Raw genomic sequence first — 26,798 nt, 5'->3', positions numbered from 1 at the left:
TCAGTGTCTTGCCCAAGAGACACCACAGCAATGGGCACTCTGCACCACTTGTTCAGGAATGGTTCTGTAGCATCAGCACCGACTTACGAGGCCTTGAATTAGCACAAGGCCCACCCACCTGCTTCTGTGACTTCGGGGTTAAAAAAAGCCAAATGAGCTCTAGTTCTAGAGTTGTACCTGCCATCACCCACAGCTGCAACTCTAGCTTGCTAACATTTGTATCAAGAAACGAAGATAACCCTCTCTGTGAAGGGGTTCTGACTTTGAGTAGCCAGACAGCGTGCTTTGTCTGGAGAAGTACAGTGTAATAGTTAAATGCCTAATGTTAAATTAGGCAAATTACTGAGAACTCTAAGCTTCAATTTTCTTACGCAAAATGGGAATAAAACTAGAACCTACCTTATGAAAACTGGAAAGAACTGAATAAGAAAATACATTTGTAGGTCTTGACCCAATACCTGATACAGAGTAAGTGTTCAGTAAATGGTGTCTATTTTTATTATGGTATAACTGAATCCAAACCATGATTAAGAGATCAAGGATAAAGAAATTTTAAACAATGTGTTAGTGTAGACACATTCTACTGTGATGTAAACTGCATTAGAAAGACATCAAGAAAACCAGTAGGTTACCCCTAGATGACCAGCAAATCTTGTACTTTGGGTAGCCAGAGAAGCATCAATTTCTCAGAAGATACCCTATTGCCATAGGTTTCCATTCTTTCTTTAAAATAGCAACACATTTTGGACCAAAAATGTTGGGCATTCTGCAGCCATTCTGCCATCCTGAGGCTTGTATATGCCAATGAACACCTCCTAGTTATCATTACTAAGCACTGATATTTCATGCTGCAGTCTCTAACTATCTTTATGTGCTCAAAGATGGCTTCAGTTTACCTGGCAGGACAGATTACTAGATGTGGAGACAGAAGTATGAGGGGGAGCAACACCTTGCCCAAAGGGTCTATTGTCTGCCCAAGGGACTGGACCACCAGATCATTAAACGTGGCAGTCAGCCATATGGTAATGACAGCCCTTAACCATCCCACCCAACACACAAAGCGGGTTCACACTCACTCATTTTCCAGAGTTGTTCAGGTGGTGAGCACAAGCCTCGATTTTTCCAGAAATGGTTGACAGGCTGAAACAAGGTATATTGGGGGGGGAGGGGGGAATAACAGTAAAGACTTAATTAAAGGATATCTGAAGAAGGCAAAAGAAATTACCCAACCCATCTGCAAACCAAACACTGGAAATGAATGGGTTCTTTAGTGTTTGGGACATTTTAGTGTTATAAAAATGTAGACTATAGAGCTATTATATCAAGTAATTTATGGGATGAATATTGTAATTCATTGAATGTCACGACTTATCTTTTATTCATATAGTTACTATTCCATTACCAGAGAGGGAGGTTTGTCAAAGGTTAATTATTTTAAATTGCTCCAGCAAATTTATTTTGATTTGTACAATTTTTTTTGAATAATCACAGGTCTATATATTCATACATCTTTATGAGGCTTCTTTTTAAAAAATAATATTCTTTGATGAGGCAGTTAAAGCTAGATAAATGCTTTAGTGATGTCTTTAAAATATATTCCCTTTAACTCTGGATGTAGATCTATAAAGAATTATTCTATTATTATTATTGTTGACATGATCAGTCTTTTTTAGAACTTCCTATTTTTTCCAAGAAAAATTCCAATTAAAAAAATGGCCAAGAAATTAAGCCTTGACTTTCTCAAGGGGTTGGTCACGGTTCATAGTATCTTTTAGCCCTGGGTCACTAGCTGGAATGGCACCCATGTATGGTGGATGAGGAAAGCTATCACACCTGCTCTCTGGTGTGCTCCCACTTCTGTTTCATGTGAGATTGTCCCTGGGCCAGGGAACACCTCTTCAGGACATGAAAACTGGTCTTTGTGGGACAATGAATACTAGAAGTTAGGTCAAATACTTTCAAAGTTAGGAAAATCATTTTGAATTATAAATCTAAATTAGAAAGGAAGCCAGAAGCAAAGAGAGGAGTTTGGAAGGCTACAATACATACAGTATATACAATATATAGATTAATCCAGCTCTGCCTCCTTCAAAACCTATTGCCTCTCTCAGGAAGGCTTTCTGATTATGTTTGTTTTCTTTATATTTCTCAAACACTTATGCATCAGGTCTATATTTCATTAATATGGTATTGTTATATACCTTTTTAATTATTCATAAATCATTTGAGAGTTAGAGAGATATAGTGAGAAAAGCTTCAATTGAAAGTCAGAAGACTTAGACTCACATTTAAGTCCTAAGGTTTATTATCACTATGGGCTTAGATAGGTTGGTTGATTTGTCTGAGACTCAGTTTCTTTTATGCTAAAGAGGAATAAGAAAACCTGCCTATGTGCTTCGTAGAGTTGGCAATATGTCACCTAATAATTGCATACTTCTCTGGGTTTATAAAATTCTTGCATATTTATCTCATTTAATCCCCAAATGACAGAATAAGATGAGCACTATTACTCGTCCATTTTTATTGAACTGTGTGAAAATATTTTTAACAACATAATTATTATTTTCAGTCTGTAGATTTTATATCATCAATTTAATATTAACAGCCCTAAGATACAGACCATATCTATCTTTTATTTCTTTTTTATTTTGTTATTTCCGTGTATCCCACTCTTTTAGGTGGCTTGATAAATAGATTCAGAACAAAGATTTTTCCAGTACAGATAGCAAAGTGCTTTGTAAAACAAAAGCACAGTAAGGGTATATCTGTATGTTGCCAGGGTAACATAATTTTACTTGATGTCAGAAAGAAAATAATAATCTACCATTTGATCAAAATGTTTACTTTTTAATCAGTTGTACTGCTCTTATACACATGGTAAAATGTTCCTGGAAAGCACAAAAATTCCAGAAGTACAGAAATAAAATGCGCACCTACTCTACAATGTTGTAGCTAACACAAGGCACAGTACATGATTCTGGAAATCATGAAAAGTGGCTCAGGTATAGAGGCTGTGAGGTATTTCCTAGTTATGGGTAACCACTCCATCCAAGAGGATATCTGATTTATTCATAATCAGTAGTTTCGGGGCCTGGTTCATATTGGTGCTCAATAAATACTAGCTAGGTATAAAGTCTTCCATTATACTCATATAAATACTCATAGAAGACTATGAAACTTTAAAGAAGAACTTGGAATTCTGAAGTGGATTCAGAAAAGAGAAAGTGTTAGAAATGGGACTCATAAAAGAAAGTTAAAGAAGTTATTAGTCTAAATAAGAAAAGTAAGGGGATATTGCAAGCATCGTACAGCTTTCTACAAGATATCTATAGTGGAGCAGAACATGTTGGCAAAGGGATCCTTGCTTCTACTGTGAAGACAAGCAGCAGAAGTACGTTCAACTGTGCTACAAAGAATGTGCATTAGTAAAAATAAATATGTAAATACGTACATGTGTGCATACATAAAATAAACCCTCATTGAGGAGTAGTAGAAAGTGAATAGGGAAATTACAGCATTAGCTCTTCATTATTGAGCATTTGCTATATGTCAGACACAGACATAGTGTGTTTAAGTACTTGACTTACATTGTCTCATTAAACAAGTTCTCCGGTAGATGTTATCATAGGTGAAGAAACAGAGGCTAGGAGTAGTTAGTAACTTATCCAAAGTCATCAGCGGTCAGCAGACCCTGGAATTAGTGCATATCTCTAACTTCTAGATCCACGTGGTCATTTAAGACACCCACCATATGCAATCTCAACATTGACCAGCTCTATAGTTTTTCCCTCCACGGAGCCCAGTTTCTATTTTTTTACTTATTTTTTACTTAATAGACTGCATGAGAGCAAAAGCTGATGGACAGCCATGATAATGCAAAACCTTTATTAATGCTGCCTACAGAATTATTTGTTTAAAAAAAAAATATATATATATATATATAACCTAGGCAAATATTTTACTGTTACTAAGTCTTCCTTACCCAGATTTCATGGTAAAATTAGAGCCCAGAAGGATAGACTCACTGAATCAGCAAGTAAAATGATTTCATTTTCAAAATGGAATATGTGGCCCTAAACATTTTTATTTTCCTGTCATCTAGCTATTTATCAATGAAGGATGTACTGAATTATTCTGTATTGTTAAGGTTGGTCAACAGTTTCACTGCATTAGTTGGGTGTCCATGAATCAGAGGTCCTTAGGTGAATGGCATGGCAGGCAGTTTGCATTGTCATTGAATTATTCTGAATTGAATTGAACTATTGTCTAAACTTAATCAATTAGTCACATAATGGTCAAATGGTCAAATATCCAAGAATCTATTGTCTAAAGTGAGATTTCTGTGTGAGGAGACACTGGACCATGGTGTGAGCAGCATTGGCAGCAATTTTGTGACTGTAACAGCCCAAAGTATTGCCATAAATCACCAAGATGGTAGAATGAAAGGTAGGCCCCCCAGAGAATATCATGGCAACAATGAGCCCACCCTTTCCCCAAATCTATTTAACATCACCAGAGAAAAGTGTTCTGTATCCAGTTTCTTTTACCAGGAACAATCTGATTGTTTCAATCCTGTGGGTTGGGATATTTCCATTTTTAAATCTCCTTAACAAAGACCTCTAAGTCCAGAAGCTTCCTCCAAGGCCTGTGAAGTGCTATTCTGATCACCCCTTCATGTTTCTAAGCTGCTCTGGGATAATGTTGTAGAGAGAAGGGCCCCAGGGGAACAGCTGATTGGATTCTGGCAAGACGGACCAAACATCTGCTTCAAACAAAAGACATCTGCATATTTCACATTTATTTTTCATAATTTACAGAAGCAACCTGCCAAAATTCAGCAAGGGAGAATACACTAGCACATAATTAGCTTAAAGTTTGCTTGCTTTAGAAGTATGAACATGAAGCCCAGGAGCTCACCTGGGAGGACATCAGGAATGGTGGAACTGCAGTTTGATTTCTGGATATTCAGTTTTAGAGCTCATTTGCCAGGGCAGAAAACCCAGCACTGCTAGGCTTGCAAGGGAGAAGTAAATATGCCAGAGGTGACATGAGGAAGTTCTTCTGTCCTCACATCAAATAAAAGGGTTTCACACCAAAGGGGTGGCCTAAGGTACTATCATTTATTAAATAAGATTTGATTAGGCAGAAATATTTTACTTCTACCACTTAGCTCTACAATACCCATGTTAGATAATGGTGCAATGCTACATGATTTATAATTAAAAATGTATATACCATAAGTACCAAAGGCATGGTGAGAAATTTTGTGGGGGCTGTTGCATTATTTTTCAAAGCATCTGAAAGTATTCAAACCAAAAAATACTGGAAAATATATTTGTTGCCTAGATAATAGTACGTTTGGAATATGTGATGAAAACAAAGAGAACAAGATAGTGGATGATATGATCATTCTTAATATATCCTGGTGGAAGGGATACAACAAATTATCTGCCCTCTATGAACTACATCTCCCAAGCCGAATTTCAAACTTTGCAAGATCATTATTATGTGAAATAACTAAAGATTGCTTAATTGGAGAATAAAAGGTGAAGAATGGATTCTTGACAGAGAGGTTTTCTGTTGTTTCTAGCAAAGGAATTTCAACCCTATGTCCATATTTTTAAAAATACTAGTTATAAGATCCTATGGAATTTCCCCTGATCTTAACTCCAGGGAGAAAGCATACTTAAAGCAAAGTCTGCAAAGTATTGGGTGCTGTTGTCTTGAGATATTCAAAACACAGGCCCCTGGTGGGAAGATGGAGTGGCATTTTGATTTTGCTGACTGTCTATTATCTTCTAGTCTTAGTCATTGCTTTACAAAAGCAATTGTGTTCCTGATTTAGTTGTAGCCACAATGCTGACCCTATACAAATCTCTGCAGTAACAGTATGGCAGCTCCAAAGGATTTAACATCTTAAGTTATTTGAACAATGTAAAAGCAATGTGTTCAAGCCAGGCACCATGAATAACTCCTTGGTAACTCCCAGCTAGTTCTAAGGAGTGACTTGGTTGTGGTCATTCCAAACATCATCTAGTATAAATTTCTGATATCTGATTTAGCATGTGTACACCAAACTGGTTTGAAACATGAAATCCCAATTCAAACGAGCAGCTAATCTGAAAATAACAATTTGTAATTATGCATTAACCCACTGAGATTCGCTAGTTATTCTTAAATATGTATTCTATTAAAATTTTTTAATGTACTTAAATTTCAAAACAGTATATTATACACATGAACCTCTTGTATAATTATAAATTCTCTTCTCTTTTTGCAGTGGGCTCTTAATAGAGGGGCAGTTTGTTATAAATGGAAAGAGGCTGGACTTGATTTGAACCAAGACCTCAGACCTGGATTTGAATCTTGATTCAACTATCTATAAAGCTGGGTGACCTCTGACAAATTACTTAAACTCTCAGGGTCTTATTTTTTCTGTCTCCTAGGGGAGGCATTTTTCCTGTAAGGGTTAAATGAGGTAGCTTGTGCTTATCACAGCACCTCATCTGCACCTAAACAAATATTTTAATTTGCTAAAGATTTGAACTTGCTCAAATTTAGTTGTCTTACATACTGTAGAGCTCTTTGAAAGAAAACTCATCCCAAAAGGGGAGGGCATCTGGCAAGAAGACAAACTTTGAAAACAAACATCAAGGTTGATTGAGAGCAGTAATACTAATGTACTGGTGTTTATCATTCTATGCACTTGCGTGGAAGTTATAAATAACTGAAAGTAAAAATTGAAAAAGCTGTTTGTCTAAAATTTCTGCAACATAGTGGGGCACAATATATATACTCTTTGGGGATTTGCCTTGCTTACTTCCAGGCAGCACTGTGGGGAGAATGCCAGTAGCAGATGGTCATACCTTGTGGAAGCAGTGGATTCTGTTGAGAGTTGGCAGCAGTCCCCAGAAGAAGTGGTATGGGAGAATGGGATGTTCCCAACAGAGGTAGCTGCCATGTTCAAGGAAAGAGCATTCACCCAAAAATACTCAGTGGGAGAAGTGGTAACCAGCAGAAGTGCCCAGGAAACACCAACTTGTGCTGTGCTGTCCAACACGATACCACTAGCCACAGGTGGTTATTTAAATAAAAATGAATTAAAATTAGACTTCAGTTTCTCAGTCTCAGTCACAGATCCATCATAAACACTGCATAAACAGTTCTATTGGACAACACTGGACTAGTAGACAACACTGGACTAGTAGACAATTGCTTCATTCCAAAGCACATGTGAAAGACCCCTTTAGAGGCTTCCCAAGTGCCTGAAGACTGAGGCAGTGGGTGAGGGGAAGAAATGAGGTCTTGAAACAGCAGTTATGGGTAAGAGTTGGTAGAAGTAGAAGTTATTCCCTTTAATGGGACTTCTTTCCACCCAAGGTGAAAACCAGGAAATTCAGTGCATGCACGATATAGACCTAGTACGTTGCCTTGAATGTAATAGACTTCAACAAATATAAACTTTCTTCTGCTTAAAATCTCTGTGCCGGTGTTAGGAATTTCTAATATAACTATCATTCTGTTACTTGAATGATCTCCCACCATGTATATTAGATCATTAATCCCTTTGAAAGCTGCCAAAGACTCTTTGTTGAATAAAGAACACAGTACAAAGTCCTGAGACTCGTATCTTACCAAGAAGAGCACAGACACTGGAGCCAGAGAGCCTGAGTATGAATCCAGCTCTGGTGCTTGCTGGTGATGCCCCATTAGTTAATCTCTCTGAGGCTCAGGTTTCTCATCGAGGATTGTATTAGCACAGACATCATTAAGTTGTTATGAATGCCTGACATATTATCAGCACTAGAAAAGTGCTTGTTAAATAAGTATTTCTATTCCTCAACACACTGATCTGTAATCACATGTCAAGTCGGTTTTCTACTATTGTCTTGTCCCTTCTCTACATTTCAACTGTGCATTATTCTCTCAACTTGACTTAAATACCTTTTCCTCTTTTTATATTTATTGAAATCCTACATACACATCTTTCGAAATGCACCTTCTGAAAACTTTTTCCTAGATTAGTCCTACTAAATCATGTCTATAACCTACTGTTTACCTCAGCATTTTAAGCTTTATTTCATTCTATTCTGCCTTGTTCTTCACAGTTTGGTCTTGACATGTCCGCACTCACCCTAGATTATAAATTCCGCAAGGAATTACTCATGCTTGTAGTCCCCAGAATACATGTCTAAAATAGGTGCTCAATAAATGCTCATTAGAAGGTGAGAAGGAGGGAGGGTATGGCATGCCTTTCAGACCAATACTATAAATACCTACTTTGTCCAAGTGCTACATTTTAGAATACACACATAAGTGGCTTTTCAAGTTGTCTAAACACAGTATCAAGCATAATATCCTTCAGATGATGAGGGTAAAATTTGTTAATCTCCATTACATGTTCTCCTTAATGCCAAATACCTAGGTTTCTTTGAATATGGCAGCAGGAAAGGACAACCACAACCTTAGAGGACTGAAAGCAGTGACACTAGATACAAACACACAAGTGGTCCATTTATCTTCTTGATAATTTCCCATGTGATTATTTCTGAAGCACCCTCTGGCTATGTCACAAGGATTCCCCATCAAGAAGAATAGCCTGGAACCCAAATGCCCCTTTGTGGGTACTGCTCTTGCTGAATAGTGGCAGACTCAGGAGAGTTCTGTCTGTGATCAAGTGGACCTGTGTTTTTTATGGGCTATTGATTTCTAAGGATTAAACTTGACTTTACTTATACAGATATAAAAGAAGGACATACAACACAGAGGATAATGATAAAACACTGGATCATGAACAGATATTTTCAAAACCATCCCCCAAAGGTAAACCTTCAACCAAGGAGGAGATGAGCAACACAACAGTACACTGGTAATATCCCAGGAAGGCATACCACTGAAAAAGAAGAACCAGAGAGATGCACAGAATATGTATACCTAGACCATCCTTACATTGGATAATTCTCTCATTGCATGAGAGTTGTCTACTTTATATTGTAGGCCTATCTTAACTCTGTAAGGGATCAAAATCTCTACTCATAGAAATTATTTTGAGTAACCATGACATGGGTCATATTACCAACAAGTTGTCACGATCATATATCCCTATCCTTCTCCCATTGGGAGGCAGTGGCTAACATTTTTAAAAATTGCTGGAGTGGAGGGGGGTGGGAGGGATGGAGGGCTGGGTGATGGACACTGGGGAGGGTATGTACTATGGTGAGCGCTGTGAATTGTGTAAGACTGATTAATCACAGACCTGTACCCCTGAAACAAATAATACATTATATGTTAATAGAAAAATAGTTATAAAATATATTTGGGGAGTAACTGTAGGAGTTTAATAATGAGTTATACCTTAAAAAATGTACCCACATAAAGGGTTAGTATCCAAACTCTATAAAGAACTTACCAAACTCAAGACCCAAAGAACAAAAAATCCAGTCAAGAAATGGGCAGAAGACATGAACAGACATTTCTCCAAAGAAGACATACAAATGGCCAACAGACACATGAAAAAGTGCTCAACATCACTCAGCGTCAGGGGAATACAAATCAAAACCACAATGACACACCACCTCACACCAGTCAGAATGGCTAAAATTAACAAGTCAGGAAACAACAGATGTTGGTAAGGATGCAGAGAAAGGGTGGGAATGCAAGCTGGTGGGAATGCAAGCTGGTACAGCCACTCTGGAAAAGAGTATGGAGGTTCCTCAAAAAGTTAAAAATAGAGCTACCCTACAACCCAGCAATGACACTACTAAGTATATACCCCAAAGATACAAATGTAGTGATCTCAAGGGGCACTTGCACTGCAATGTTTATAGCAGCAATGTCCACAATAGCCAAACTATGGAAAGAGCCCAGAGGTCCATCGACAGATGAATGGATAAAGAAGATGTAACATATATATAGTGAAATATTACTCAGCCATCAAAAAGAATGAAATCTTGCCATTTGCAACGACATGGATAGAGCTAGAGAATAGTATGCTAAGCAAAATAAGTCAGTCACAGAAAGACAAATACCATATGATTTCACTCATATGTGGAATTTAAGAAACAAAACAGAGTAGCATAGAGGAAGGGAGGGAAAAATAAAATAAGACATAATCAGAGAGGGAGACAACCATAAGAGACTCTTAACCATAGGAAACAAACTGAGGGTTGCTGGAGGGGATGGAGGTGGTGGGATGGGGTAATAGGGTGATGGGCATTAAGGAGGGCACATGATGTAATGAGCACTGGGTGTTATATATAACTGATGAATCACTGAACTTTACCTCTGAAACTAATAATACACTATGTGTTAATCAACTGAATCTAATTTTTAAAAAATGTACCCACATGCTCAGCATTTATCAACCCAATCATTGCCACTAAGGATTTTTTTTTAAATACTTCTGATTTTATTAAAGAAAGTATAAAATACTGAATTCTACATTTTTAAACACTATTATTTTAAGAATCACTTATTTCTTCATAGTGCCAGCATGTTTCCCATACTTCCATATATCTTGAGATCTCCTCTCAGGAGGCTGGTACTACTTTTCAACAAGGGCATTAATAATAAAACTTCTGGGGTTTTCCTTGGGGTTTCCCCAATTTTTTCTCCATTTCTTTTTTCAGTTTATTCACCTCGTACCTCTTGGCCATTGCCACAAGATCCTCTGGGATACTCTGTCGCGCTCTTTCCAGAATATTAATTAACTCTCCAGCAACCCTCCAGTCATTTCTAGTGAGAAGAGTAATAGATATCCCAGTTCTCCCTGCTCTTCCAGTGCGCCCTACTCTGTGCACGTATTCTTCGATGTTCCGGGGGAAATCATAATTATAGACGTGTGTGATATCAAGGACGTCAAGACCCCGAGATGCTAAGTCGGTGGCAATCAATATTCTTACTTTACCTGTTTTAAAGTTTTCTAATGCCCTCTCTCGGTCACTCTGCTGCCTATTACCGTGAAGGGATTCCACTGATACATGTCGCAGAATCAGGTCGCTTGATAGGTGGTCAGCAACAGCTTTTCTGCTGACAAACACTACGACTTTGTCTTCGGGAGACATGCTTTCTAGAAAAGTTTGGATATGAGAGCGTTTCTCTTCTTCGGTGGTGACAATTATGTTTTGTTTCACGGTACTTACTGCCACTAGATCCAAAGTACCAACATATACAATCATTGGCTCTTTCAAGTAAGTCTGTGCAAGTCGACGGACAGCATATGGCCATGTTGCACTTGTCATAATAGTCTGCCTGTCTGGGCGCACATCTAATAAAATCTTCATTATCTGGGGTTCAAATCCCGTATCTAGCATCTTGTCGGCTTCATCTAAAACCAAGTAGGTTACATTTCTGAGGTTAACAAAGTTATTCATTTGTAGATCATTCAGTCTTCCAGGAGTTGCAATAATAATATCTACTCCTTTCTTCAGATCTTGTATTTGTCCATTTCTATCTCCACCGCCATATATACACACACTTTTGAGGCCTTTATATGAATACTTGGAACATTCAGCTTCCACTTGAAGTGCTAACTCGCGTGTAGGTGTGAGGACTAACATGCCGGGTCCACTCCTTTTTCCTCTAATTACAGGCTGTGAATCCAAGTGTATAAATCCAGGCATTAAGTAGGACAGTGTTTTCCCGGTTCCAGTTTGGGCTACTCCTATAAGATCTACACCTTGTAAAACTATCGGCCATGACTGCGACTGGATCGGTGTTGGCTTTTGAAAGCCTGCCTTTTTAATGTTTTCCATAACCTCAGGATAACACTGAAAAGCATCCTCAAATTTACAAGTAGGATTGGGTATACGACGCTTCTCCCCTTCTTTCAAGTCATCACACATTATATTATAATTTTCCTTCCTCCAAATGTCTACTTGCACTTGTGACATTGAACTTGTTGTTTCTGACTCCACGTAAAGGTTTTTCTTAATTGGTGGTAAATCTTCCCACATTTTTTTCCCCCATTTCAAAGCATCTTCTCGAATTTGATCCCAATCAATCAATGGCTGATTCTCTGTAACATTACTATCTGTCTTTACATCTCTTCCAACAGAAGGTTGGAATGCAATAATATCAGTTCTGAGTTTTGAATTGTAATTTTGTTTTTTAACAAGATTATCTATCACTGTTTTGGCCTTCGCCTGCATCACCTTGTTGCCAAAGATTCTGACCTCCGCTTCTTCTGAGTGACCTTTTATTATCTGTATTTTCGTGTTTGTTGTAATTTGGATGTCTTTTATTTTTGACCCTCCACGACCGATCACAGCGCCGACCCACACGTTATTCAATCCAAAGCAAAGCGGCGGTTCCCGGAGGCCAGCGGCCACAGGTTGCTGGAGGCTGGAGGGGTTCCTCCAGCCGCCACCTCTGCTGCCCCTACCGGCCTCCTGACCTCTTCGATTCGGGTCCTCCGTCGGCCTCCTTTCCGGAGCACGGGACACCGCCGAGTTTCGCCGGGAAGCAACGACCCATGAGGAGGCGTTGGCGCCTCCTTCTTGCTTCGACATGGTTCCGTGAGGAAGATCTGGCGCGTCCGACGTCGCTCCCGTCTGGCTCTGCACCACCCCACGGTGCCGTCGTAGAACCTTCTCGCCACAAAGGATTTTTGCACAGGACCTTTTGCTCTCTCCATCCAAAAAGTAGATCAGTAGAGATTTGAAAATCAATCTGATTCAAGCATTATCTTTAGGTCATCTCTTTTTTTGATGTTTAAAAACCACAGGAATCACATATATCTTTCTTAATTTTTTTTCTAATGCGTCAGTGGCTGAATTTTGGTTGATACTCAGTATCACACAGTATGTACACATCTTGGCCAGGGCTGCTGGGATCTGTGAGTGGAAATCCCCCCCCAACCCAGAGCCCCTCACTCTCCTTATATTTATATATAACTCCTAGATAATGAGCACAAAAAAGCAAAAAGACCCTACTTCCTCTTAGCCTCAAAATTTTCTTGAATAATTTTATTTCTTTGTTAGAAATATACAATGAAGCTTTATGAGTCTTTAAAAGTCTAAAGAAAATAGCTACTAATGGTATCTTTTTATTGCCTACAATTCATCCTGCTGAAAAAGGCAGTAATGTTCTTAGAGTTGATTATAGCTCAGTCTTAAATTTTCTAATTGTTTTAGATTTTTCACTTATTTTAGACATTTTCACTTTGCCCCCTAGTGTAAATTAAGATGAAAGGTAAATTAAAAGAAAGGAATTCAACATAAAGAGAATAAATAAATAAAACACAGACTGCAAAGCAGGAATGAAAACAAGGTCTCCCAGACCAATCTGTTAAAGGAATGCTACAAATGTGAAGTGTTTACTATTTTAAACATTAATCATGCACTCACTCTGTTTATTTAGCTATCAATGTTGTTCCTGTAACTCTGACTTGAAAATGTGTAAGCTGTTTAGAATTAGGACTCAAACTAAAGCCAAATGATATTTTGATTATTTATATTGCATAGCTTGTCTTAAAACTTCAGTTTTGCAGTCTTTTCATTTCAATTCACACCTTTTTTAAAAGTCATTATTATTTTGTATAATATGACATCTCAAATAACTTTTATTGCCACCCATTACCATATGCCCAAGTCATGGCCATTAAAGATAGAAGAGCCTAAGTCCTCCATCAATGGGCCTATTCAGAAAATTTCCACCATCTTGCTTTTATTGAATCTATGCAACAATCCCAAAACATAAGACTAGCTTAATAATCAGAATTAGGAAATCGAAAGAACTGTAAGTTTTCAAGTTTCTGGCATTATTTTCTTGACAGATATTAATAGTTTTTAATAAAATTTAACATTTTGGATCTGCTTATGGAAAAAAGCCGCCAAAGCTACCATATACTCATCATGAACAAGAACCTCTCATCTAATCTCACAAAATTATAAGTCGTGTTAAGGACAGAAACAGATCACATAAGGTTGATTTATTATTTCTTTCCTTTAAGAAAGTGAGGAAAGCATTAAAATTTTCTCCAGGAATAAATATGTTAGAATTTTTCCCATTAGAACACCTAGACAATGACATGGACAAGATCTGCAAAGGTACATATTTTCCTTGAAAATTGTTGTTGTTGTCATAAAATTAACCATATGACTCAGATGTGCTAGAAAATTGTAGCATCTTTATTTTCTTTAGCTGACATAAAATTCCTCCAGTGCCCCACCCCCTTTCTTCTAATTTGAACAGTTCACCCTCCTGTGAAAGCTGTTTCTTCCCCCACTCGTTTCTTTCCTGAATTGGTGTGGGAGTGTATTGCCATGGTTCTTGGGCTGTTGTCTGCTGCAGGGTCTCATTTGATACTTGGTGGGTGTTGGCTGATTCTGACATGTTTCATATTCAATGTTCTAAGGATACTCAGCCTCTCATGCTAATAGGTCAGCCCATGCCTTGCCTGGCACTCTGCTTCAGCCTACTTGAGGAAACGCAGAAGACCAGTCCCAATCTACCTCTGACCCTCTCTTCACAGTCCCTGAGAACCAGAAGGGCTTCCCTTCATTTCCCCGTTCATTCAGGCCATTGAGATTTCTTCCTGCTCTATCTTATCACCCTTTGAAGAGTAATATTTGCCTTTCCCATTTCTCGATGGCTATGAGAACAGAGTAGCTGTTGAGGATAGGACATAATTTGTGTGAGAAAAAATGAAAGTTTCATCAATTTGATAGTTTCTAATTTGCATCCCATTAGAGTTATGTAGAGGGTGGTGAGGACTATAGGTCATGGATTCTTCCAGGCCCTCCTCTCTGTGTCTTTTATCACCCTCCATCCTTCAATGGTAACTTCACTCCTGCCCTCTGGGTGCCCAGTGCCCTCACAAGCTATTCACCTCCTTCAAACTAAACATTTCTGACAAACTAGCTCATAGACATTCAATGTCTGATATGACTTTAAGTATCACCTCTCTTAGAGGAATTACAAAGGACTAACCATTGAGCCAAAGCAATGAATCACTAAATATGGACTTCTGATAATTAGTGAGCACTGAGGGCAATAAAGGAGTTTTTCAGATTCTGCTGAATAACACCTTGTAGATGAGATGATCTCATGAAGTTTTTCCATTTATATGTTCAACAATGGATGTACATACATTGACATATGTGCGCACACACAGAGACACTTCAAATTGAAATATCAAGATCTATAAACCATGAGATTAACAAATATGAAAGAACTTTTAAAACTAATAAATGTTTTATAAATATATAGTGTTAATGTGTGTCAACTCATCTGACACAGCCTTCCTTATGTAAAAAATAAAGAATCACAGACAAATAAAGAATTACAGGAATGACATAAATTAACCCAGTCAAATCCCAAATAACCTAGTTGGTTCCAGAATTACCCAAAGAACTGACTTTAAATACAGTGTTTTTACTCATTGACAGAAATGGTCACAGGCATCTTGCTGTGACCAGTAACTGACAACAATATCAACTGTCCTATTTGGTAAAGGATGTGATTTCAGACAAACCTAAATATGTTTACAAAAGCTGATTTTTTTATTATAGGCTATGGGAGTCTGAATTACTGGTGTTTTTAGTAACTGTAACAAAAACAATTTCCAGTATTTTAAATACACAATAATTCTTAGAGAATATGTGGTACTTTTTTTTTTTTTAATCATTTTGCTACTTCCCTGGAACTTCTGACAAGAGAAAACTTTTTGCAGCATTTGGTGGATGTGCCTCATCTTGGCCTGGCAGCTCAGTGTATGCCTCATGATAATATTTTGAGAAACAAATCTGGATTTGCCTGGGTATATCTTGATGGACTTTGTTTCTAGATGTGTCTAGACAAACTTCAGTGATGGTTTTGTTAAATCTGTTACTTCCTGGAAAGATCAATAAATCACTTTTCCAATATTCAGTTTGAAACTTCAATCAAATCCCTTGCCTCAACTGCTAACTTTTTCATAAATACCCATGAGCGAGTGCATCAACCATGCTGCTCTGAAGTGGAAAGGTCTCCAGCTTTGAGTGGTGGTTGGCTTTGCAGGATAGATTTTCTCCTTTAGGAAGAATCATTACCACATTGCTACTCAACCTTCCTTCATCCACAGTCCCAAAGTGTGCCTGTTTGTTACGGCACTAACACTGCATGAGGTTACTGCACATCAAGGATGCTCAGCTCTGCCACCATGTTTGCAGTGCATCTGTTCCCATGGTTTCAAGGTCCTCCTCAGGTAATAGGGCATCTACACTTCACATAATTCTCTGGATGAAAAAAAATGCAAATGTTGGAACCTACCTCCCATAGTAAGGAAGAGCATCCACTTTCAAGGAAATCTGATTGCCTGCTACTACAGAAATAGTTTATTATTTCTTGACTTCGATTCAGATAGTCACTCAACATCCAGATTTTAATATTAAGTGTATGTATTATAATAATACTCTATTTGGGATCCATATTATGTGCTTCATTTCACTGTTTTATGTTTAGTTAAACTATCTCCAAACTTCAACAATCCTCTTAGATAGGTATTATTTATTTTGAGGACATATAAGCTCAGAGAAGTAAAGGGACTTGTCCAAGTTCACGCAGTCCATTATGCTGTAAAAATTCTGAATTCCTGCCTAGTGTTAAACTTTATATTTAACAATGTGGGGGCACCACTTTCTATGCTTTCAGCCTGCCTTTTATACCAGCCACAGTGCTGGCAGCTAGTCTTGCACAAGGATAACCTGCAGTGCCTCCCTCAGTCATTGGCATGTGCCCTGAAGGTCCTCTGTGATGCCCATTTGATAGTCACACATGCAAATATCCATTACGTGCCCAGAAGTGTCAGGAGTGGCTAAAGGCTTTTCCCTTCTGTTCTTTGAGACAATTCTGAAACATGTCTGCACAGCTCCTCAGAAAGTGCCAGCAGGATCAAGCATGTTAACTACAATGGTGGCCTGCTCAGTATTGCGCCCTTGAATAGTTGTACTCTTCAAGTGCCATTTCTTGTTCCCTAGCACCACTTCTAAAAAAAGAAGTCTGTCTTGGGTTCTACTCTCCAGAAAAACCCAGGGTAAAGTAAGGACATTGTGCCACACTCTGAAAGTGGCAGCAGAATGCATCAAATGGAGAAATGATGTGTTTTCTTTTGAGAAAACTCCTTAATGGACTCTATTAGGCAAATCTTAAAGCCAGGTCTGGAAGGAAAGCCTCAGCAATGGAAAGTAACCAGCAATGTGAGGGGGAAAAAAAAAAGTAGTTGAAGCCTTTGAGAAGAGCTAAGTGTACAGACCAGAAAAGAGAGAAAAGGGGGAAGGAGACTGACACAGATGAGGGCATGGGCCCCCCAAACATGACAGAAGACCTGGGTCTAAGGAAAGAAATGTCCAGCAGGTGAACACCCATGACAGATGGTAACAAACAAACCTCATGACCTGCAGTGTTTGTTCCAGAGTTGTCTATGCTGAGTGGCTCTCATGATTTCCCCAAATCCTCAGCAAAGGTGCTTAACCATAGCAACCTAATGCAACTTTTATGGCAATCAGGGGAGCAGAGTTAGATGTTGCTCTGTACTCAGGGAAAAGTTGAGAGGAGAAAAAGCCATAGCCTCCCCAAGGACAACCTGGAGAGCAAGTGGCAATAATAGAACAGTTTGGGTTAGGCCCAGAATGAGAAATGATAGACAATGAATGAGACATCGAGGCACCCACCAGGAATCAGCAAAATAATTCAGGGATAGGGTTTCCTATAGTTAGTTATATAGGAACTAGGTTTGTGTTGTTTTATTTAGACATTAAAGATAAAGACAAAAGAACTTGGGAATATTTGAGCAAATATTAAAGAAAGTTAAAGAAATGGGCAGAAAACATGCCATTCATACATTTTATATAAGAATGAATGCTCTGAACATTCATTTATTCCCTAAATATTTGTTATATATCCATTATGTGCCAGGTACTAGTCTAGACACTGTGGGAGAAAAGCAGTGAACAAAACAGGAAAAAAAATTATTCTACTGGAGGGAAATATAAAAAATTAGTAAAAATATAGAGTCTGTTGTACAATATGAACAATAAGTTCTATAAAGAAAATAAAAGAGGAAAGGGACATAGAAATGTTTGGGAAGTATAACAATACAAAATGTTGGCACTATTTTTATGATTCTTTCAAAAGAGCAAGTTTTGTGGACTATGACAACCAAGGCCAGGTATCTAGGCTTAATCAAACATTTATTTAATGATTGTCAAATGTTATTTGATTACTTGCTATGAGCAAGGTGCTGAGCTGGGCAATATGGTGAAGACAAAGATGAACAAGAAATGTTTTCAAGGATCTTTCAGGCTAACAAAGATGCTTAAGTATTTACAGTCTAGCAGCCTTTCTCCATCAGGGTCCCACAAGAGTATTAAGGTCTAATGCCTTTAGACCTTCACTTTAAGTAATGAATTACCCTCTCTCCTATGACATGGAGTGTTACTGGTTCTAAGCCATCCTTGGCATAATTGAGAAAACAGTTACTCAAATAATTTCTATTTTCTTTTTTTTATTATGTTATGTTAATCACCATACATTACATTATTAGTTTTTGATGTAGTGTTCCATGATTCATTGTTTGCGTATAACACCCAGTGCTCCATTCAATATGTGCCCTCTTTAATACCAATCACCAGGCTTTCTATTTCTATTTTCTATGGTAGAAATGAGGAATATCAGTTGGGAAAGGCAAAAAGGTATGAATAAAAAAAAAGAACCTGTTTTGCTTTGTTTTATTTTTGGTGGTAATTGTTTACTCGTGAAGACATTCAAACCACCTATATTGCTGGCTATTGCTATGGGATAAATATACTAAGAAACAGCAAGACAATTTGGCTTCTGCAATTTGTTGAACTAAATATTTACCTTGGAAGAATTATATGTACAACATTCATAAAAAGAGATATGACTGTCGCCTTGTTACCTTCCTTGGAGTTTTACTTGAAGCTTGAATGAGACTGAAACCACTTGGATACCACTAGAAGATACACCAAGGAACATAAAGATTAAGGCCATTCTGTTCCTGAGCCTTTATTTTATTGAGTTATTTGGTGTTGAGGTTTTGACTGCTCCACCAGCCTGGAGATTTTCTTATTACTTAACACTGGCAAAGATGTTTATGAAATTTACTTGAGAATGTTGAATATATCTTACGAGCTTGTCCAACTGAATCATATTGTTCGGTTGTTCCATACTGTTGTATTGTCCCTGTCTAGTGTCCTTGGCTATTTCTTAGGAAATGTGACCAACCTCACCTTCTTTTAGCTGCAGTAGACTTCATTCTAAAACATTTTAGTACTCTCTAATGAAATAATGGATCGAGGCAGCCTTCATCCGTAGCTGCCAAAATCATTTAGGTAAAGGTTTATAGGAAATTTTATGATGGATGGATCAGGAGGATGCTGCCTAGGGAAGCCACTCACTGACTGATTAACCAGATATTATGTGTTTATTAATAAGATGCAAAAGGAAAAACACAGCAACACCTATGAATTCTTCTTGGCCAAAAAAATTTGAACCATAATCTAATCAAATGTATAGATCTCACTAGTATACAGGAAAAAGAATAACCAGTTAAATGACACCATGAGAAAGCAATAAACTGAAGTCATTCCTCAGAATAAAAATAACCAATTACTCAAAGTAAAAGTAGGGGAGGGGAGCTATTTTGGATAAAAGGAAGTTAACATAAATAACAATCAAATACAATCATCGGGCAGGTTCCACAGAGTTCTGTCTAAAGGGAGCAGTTCAGACACTGGAGTGGCAACAAATCTGCATGCCTTACCAAGCTAAGGCTTCTTAGCACATTTGCTCTGCAGAAGACATGTCTTACCTAGTTTTTTGTAGAATTCTTCTGCTTCTTTTCTCATGATCTCTCTTAGCTAAAACTCTGATCATCACTGTGTGATGACTTAATCTTTGTTATTAAAACAGCTTCTTGTGACTAATAAAATAAGCATGGACAATAGCATACTTCATTACTTCAAAGTTGGAAAAAATACTGTGGAACTGGCCCGATAACACAGTTTCCAGGAAAACCTCAAAATATCTCAAAGCATTTTCAAAACTTGGTAACCAGATTAGGGCTTTAGAGATTTTAATACACAGCAGCCACACCCACATCCAAACTCATTCCAGCTCCATGTTCAGAAATCTAGCTTTGAGTTGGCATCAGAATCTTGACTTACCACCTAACCTCATGCCCATGAAATACACGTTAGAGATTAGTAATTAGCCACTGGACCCTGAGTGGCAGCATTTTTACTTTCTGCATATGGATTTGATCATTCTCTACCAAACCAAAGAAACTTGAAATGCTAGTGGTATTTCACAAAAATTATACTCTTAACATGACTGTATTCAGCCCACAATTTGTGCTAAGTTGTCTGAGACAGAAATGTATCAGCAAAGAGTCTAACGCATAGCTTAAAATGATTGATTCAAGACTAAATCAGCAACGCTAATTTCTTGCAATGCTAGTTACATATGGTTGCATTAATATTCCCTTCTCAGAAATCCAGCTGAGAATCATTATTTAATGAAAGGCTTACAAATTGCATCCTATTTAATGGCTTCCATTGCAAATTCCTTTGTAGAAATGCAAAAAACATGTAAGTGACCATGTCAATTGTATGCTGCAGTTGCAATGAGCTGGGGTATTTTATTTATGCATACATGAAATATATATGTATGTGTGTTTGCATATAATACATATATAGGCATATATTACAGATACATCAATACATACATATAAAATGGCACAAACAACAAATAATATGCAATATATATTATGATACATACATAAAATATATATAATATATAAAAAGTATGTATCAAGATAGTCTCATCCATTTCTAAATTCACAAGTTCAAGCAATAGATTGTGAAAGATATATTGCAATTTGAGTTTTCATATCAAATTACCTTATATTTGAGTACTAGCTGTACCATTCATTAAATATATGTCCTTAACCAATTTTATTCCCTAATATCCAGTTTCCTCGTCTTTAAAATAACAGTAATAATATCTACTCCCCAGGGTGTTGTTTTAAAGGTGAAAAAATTTCAAGAAAAATACTTAACACACTCTCTCACACAGACCAAGTACTCAGTAAGCATTAGCTCTGTTTCTAATATAAAGATAACAACAGGAGGAATCATATTTTGTTATAGAATAAACGTCAGGATCTATGGATTTTTAGTTACTGAAGAGTTGAACCTAAGTGGGAAGATGAACCAAAGATCTGTGGGTAGTCCAGAGACAGACTGTAAAGGGAAGAAAGTTTGTGGAGGAATTCACATTTAAGTAATAATTTATTGGAGTTTTTCTTTTAGATTAAGATAAGCCACCTGATTCCTATATAGTATATATGTATTATCACATATGATTCTTATATGTAATTACATGTATATATAGTTCTTTTACCACTTTACTAACTAAAACTAAATATTTAGCCAACTAAGTAGTAAGCTTTCAGGTAAAACATTATGACTTGAGTAACTCCAGATTTGCCTTACTTGAAAGATTAACAGAAAAAAATAAAGGGGATTATTCAGGGCCTCACGAACCCAAGTCTATCAACTTGGCTTTTTTCTCATTAGGAGCCAGCCACAAGGAATTTTACACAGGCAGAATCATGAATTAACTAGCTAGAAGTAGTTTTTCAAAGTAACCACAGAAATGGATAGCCAATAAATCCCTCTGGACAGGATGCCAAAAGGAAAGCCCCCCATGTACTCAGTCAAGAAAGGAATCACCAATTTCTAAGATTTCTGGAGCCACAGTCAGAGAAATTCCAAGTAGTGCAATCATTATCAATGTGAAAACTTTGGCTATCTTGACACCTGGCTACTTCATTAATTATTTTTACTCAAAACAGGTTTTTTTTTTCAGGAAAGAAGAGAGCTAAGTGAATTTTCATTGAATTAAATTTTGTTTTGCCTAAATATTTTTAGTATAGTCATTTTTTAAAAAGCCATTTGATATTAATAACAATCATAGTTTTATCTATTTTGTAGGATAGAATGTTTCACCAAGTGTTATATCACTTAATCCCCACAACAGACTTTGAACTGCATATTGTTGACCTCATCTTAAACTTGCAGAAAGTGAGGCTGAGAGGTCACATGACTAATCCAGATTTTCAAAATAAGTAGCAGCTCTAGAGTTACCCCTACCCCAGAATCTTGTCTGTGTAGAATTGTTGAGTGTTGTGAGCATGCGCTCTTCAAATATTAGGTATTTTTAAATCATATGTGAGTCAATGTCAGGCTTGCTTTCTTTAAAAAGGAGAAAAAAGAGTGGTTTATAATATTCCAAATCAGGGGTAAGAATAAATTCCCATGGAAAAACCACTACTGATTCTAACATGCTCAATGGACCTGAAATGAGCTAAATCTAGGAAAGAAGCCATGAGCTCTCCATTTAAACCAGGAGTTCAGTGTCCATCTCTGCTGCCAAAAATTTGAAGAATATTCACATTTTCCATGTTCTTTATCAATAGCTACCTCAATATTTCTAAACTGTCATTATAGTGCCTAGGTAATTAGGCAGAGGTGCTCGGGTACTGTATTATTTGAACATCATTTCCATGGTGCAAAGTCAGCTTGTAACATTTGTCATTATTTTGAAGGGCTTCTTATCACTTAAATAACTAAAGGGAAAAATTACAATTTCCTCTAAATTCATTTGTAGTTACTTTCACAAATAATTTTCGGCCACAGTCATCATACTGAACATTGGCTATGTGTCAACTAAGTCCTTGGTGACTATTTCAGCATAATTGATGGTCCTAGTTAATTTCCCAGATGCTATCCTGAGAACTCTTTTCTTTTTCCCCCAAGTATTTTTTTAAATGTTGGAAATCACTTCCAAATATACTTATTCTACTGGCTCTCTTTTTCAAAGAAACCAATTGATACTGTATTATCTTTGATGCATATGTTTGATGTACATGAAGAGAAAAAAGACTTCGGTGATCTTAAACCATTGTGATTAGGTCTTTGGGTCTGACTTTTTGTATAGCCACTAGAAAAGGAAATATGTACGACAATTTTAGGATGTTTAATCTAGAATAGAGGTTGGAAATTTATAAATCTACAACACCAAATGGTTTTATAAGTAAAACTATCCTCAGCCATGCCATGCTCAGGCATTTACATATTGTCCATAGCCATTTTCATCCTATAATGGTGGAGTCAAGTATTGTGACAGAGACTACATGGTACACAAAGCTTAAATATTTACTAACTGCCCTTTAAAGAAAAAGTTTACAGACTCCAGATCTAGGAATAACTTTGGTTTCTGGCAATAGTTTAAAAGTTTAAAAAAAAAAAAAAGTTTGTCTTAGCTGGCCTTCTTTTAGCCAGAAATCCAGTATTTCCTCACATCTCAGGACTCATAATTGATGGTCACAGTGATGTCCTTGAAGCACTGAAAAGCCTTGAAGTACCTTTTGAATCAGCAAAGATTAAATCTCACTCACTGTGGTCTCTGTTATCTAGATTCATAGTCTTAAAATTGCTAGAGAACTTCAACATCATCTTGCACAAAACAGCAGAAACCTCTTCTACTACATGCTTTACATGTGGTCTTCTAGTCTCTAATTGTAGATCCAATGAGAGGGAGCACACAACTTCACATGATACTATTTTGTGTCACCTCTGACTCTTACTCTTGCTAAGTGTTTTTCACCTCACACTGAGTTACTATCTATTTCCTTCCCACTCACTTGCCCTATTCTAATATTTTACCTGTTAGTAAATTATAAATGATATATTTATAACTTTTTATTAACCAGAATACTAATTAAACAGAACACTCCATCCTTCCACTCTGCCTTATCATAGTAGATAAAGTGGGTCCTGAATAACAGGCACAGATTTGGGATTCAGATAGACCTGTGTTCAACTTCTGGTCTCATCACTCAAAAATGATGTGCCCACAGGCAAACTGCTTTAACTTTTCTGAACATCAATCTCATTTGCTAAGTGGGAAAATATGAGAATTTGAAAGAAGGTATACAAAAGTTCAGCATGGGACCTAACACAAAAGGAGCTCTTTTTGCTAGTAGAAAGTAGCAGGCATTTTAAACAGGCTATGGGAAAACGTGCAAGTTCCAGAGCACTCTAAGCAGCAGGAGGCACGGAGAGCATCTTAGGAACTAAAAATCATCCCATATGTTAGACTTCTTTAAAGAAGCTAACTTTGCCTCATGTGTGTAACAAATATTCCAGAACAAGAATTTCTCTCTCTAGTTCCCTATATGCCACTATGCAGAAATAGGGGTTTAGAGCTTGATTTTAGCTTGTGAAGATCTTCAAAGAGTAAGCAGTGTAAACACTAGACATTCTAAATGTATACAAAGGAATATTTCAAGAAGTACATTCACCTTTTCAATTCAGAAAAATAAATTATGCAAATTGCTGATCCAGCAAGGGCCAGATTATGAGTGCCTATCTCTTTTATTCACAATTACCATGTTTTGAGAAATCTAGCCATGTCTGTAGTATCCAATTTTAATATGGCAATGCTCTCCTATTCTAGCTTCTTCTGTTTAAGGCAACATATTGAATCTCTTGGGAGAAACTCATCCTGTATCTGCTCGATTGAAAACATGAGGGTGCACATTCTGAGCTACATATGCTCAGGTCCAAGTTTCCAAGGAAACAAGGGACTGCTCATTTATCTGCAAAAATGAACTGATGAATCACTTTCAACCTGTTACAAACCTTGATTCCAAATCAAATTCCAGCATAGAGTCTAAAAAATGTCAATGTCTTGTCATTTCTGCCTGGAAAGCCCCAGATGCTCTGGAAGCTGGCAGTTGGGCAGGCCTTAGCTGAGTTATATCACTACTGTTTCCCTCTGAACTGTTAGTGAAATACTGTCAGTGATAGCCAGTTCTGCACTGCATCTACATGTGAATGGCCTTCAAGTGTTTCTATCGGTAAAGCCAGACCGGGCCATGTACATTTGGGATGTCCCAGACCAGCCATACGGAAGGGAGGACTCTGGTCCTCCCACCTCTGGCAGGGGCTGCCAGCAGTCAGGTCCACACACTGGACCAAGCAAAGAGCCACAGGACATCCCACCTCCAAACTTTCAATGGCATTCGAATCCTAGTGGTTATCAACAAGCATTTCTGAAATTCTTGACTATGAATCTTCCCGACCATTCTTTAGCACTTACTGGTCCAACTACTTTAAATGTGTTACTTTGTTTAATAATCACAACAAACCTTGAGGTAGATGCCATTATTATCTTCATTCTCTAGAAACTGAGGCACAGATAGCTTAAGCGATTTCTCCCAAGGTCATACAGTTTGTGAATGATAAAACTGGGATTTGAACCCAAGCTGTGTCACTTCAAACTATACCTTTAACACTTTATTCCATCTTGTAGAATACTGACCATTGTGTTTTTCTCTAAGTTTCAAATGAGTGTGCCCATTCATTTCTTCATTCATTCATTTATTCAGTAAATATATACCAGACACCTATGCTAGCCCCTCTGGCTATAGTAGCAAATGCAAGAGACAAATCCCTCATGGAGTTCACACTTTGGGGAAGAGACAAATAATAAACAAGTAAGCAAATACAAACAAGAAAGAAACTATAATAAGATGGCAACAAAGGAAATCAATGCTGCCGTTTGGGATGATGACACTGGAAAAGACCATGGCATCTTGAGGGTATAGAAAGGAGATAAGATGAAACAGAAGTAGAGATGGTCTAGATCATCCTGGACCTTAGAAGGCAGACTGGATTTTATTTTAGGTGAACTGATAAGTTATTGAAGAGTTTCAATCATATTTGAGGTAGAGCTGCCCTATGTTCCAATTGCAAAGAAACTACATAGGTAGGTATGAAATACACTTGTGCATCAGAGGTAGAAAAACGCATTCAACTCCCACCCCCATATACATTTTTCTGGAATGACTTTAATTACATATACTGAACACATTTCAATATTCTTAAAAGACTAAAATTAGTTTTCCTATTATTTATTTACTTTTGGTTAAGGAGAAAGTACACTGAGTAAGAAAGTATGCTAACATGCTGGAGTGTAGCTGCACAAGAGACAGAAAAAAGCAATTTAAAAGGACCTGTTGAATAGGCACCAGCCTAAAGTGAGTATCCATGAGTAGACGAAGTATGGACCCTTCAGCCTATCATTACACTTGGACCCCCCCCCCGCCAAAGAACCCAACCCACCTCTATGGATAATCCCTAGTGCCCCGGCTCCATGGGATAAGGCTTTGCTTTGTTTGACGTCTGTATGCCTGTGCCTGACACAGTATTTTATTTAGCATAAGTTCACCATAATATTTATGGAAGGAAGGAATGGAGAGAAGAGAGAGACAAGGAAAAAGAGAGAGAGGGAGGAAAGAAGGAAGGTAAGAAGGAACTGGCACTCTTGTCTACCGGCTGACATCTTTACCTCTTGGTTTTGCATCTTCTTGGCTGTTTCTTTATTCTCGGCACTCCCTAACCCATCTTCCTGGGACTTAAAAAAAACATCCAGCATGACACTTCCAAAAGATTAATATTTTCATTTCAACATTTCTGAAAGTATTTCAACGAAATTGCTTTCAAATGGTTTATTTTATATTAGATCATTGAGAGATAGATTAATGTCATAAACGTAGGTATTAGCAAGCAATATTTTTGTCTCCTATGTGCACATACGGTATATTTCATAACCTCTGATAACTTAAAGTCACTAATTTAAGTCAAATTAGGGAAAGGGCAGTATAATAATTGCTATATTTCTGCTCCTTCTTGATAACAAATGAGGCTTTTTTTTTCCTCCACCAGTTT

General features: G+C 37.4%; 1 protein-coding gene across 1 annotated transcript; it reads right to left on the bottom strand.

Moving 5' to 3' along the window:
* Window positions 1-10,562: 10,562 nt before the first annotated feature.
* Window positions 10,563-12,509, bottom strand: LOC110588866 (probable ATP-dependent RNA helicase DDX43). The gene has a single exon (XM_044918956.1). The coding sequence runs from the start codon at window positions 12,507-12,509 to the stop codon at window positions 10,563-10,565; it is 1,947 nt and encodes a 648-aa protein (XP_044774891.1).
* Window positions 12,510-26,798: the final 14,289 nt, after the last annotated feature.

This window comes from Neomonachus schauinslandi, chromosome 10, assembly GCF_002201575.2.
Source record: "Neomonachus schauinslandi chromosome 10, ASM220157v2, whole genome shotgun sequence".
Lineage (NCBI taxonomy): Eukaryota > Metazoa > Chordata > Mammalia > Carnivora > Phocidae > Neomonachus > Neomonachus schauinslandi.
The sequence above is the reverse complement of the archived record's forward strand: the minus strand, read 5'-3'. Positions and strand labels throughout refer to the sequence as shown.

Bases quoted from the DNA above. Each gene is read 5' to 3' on its own strand.
- LOC110588866 (XM_044918956.1), bottom strand. From the start codon at position 12,509: ATGTCGAAGCAAGAAGGAGGCGCCAACGCCTCCTCATGGGTCGTTGCT.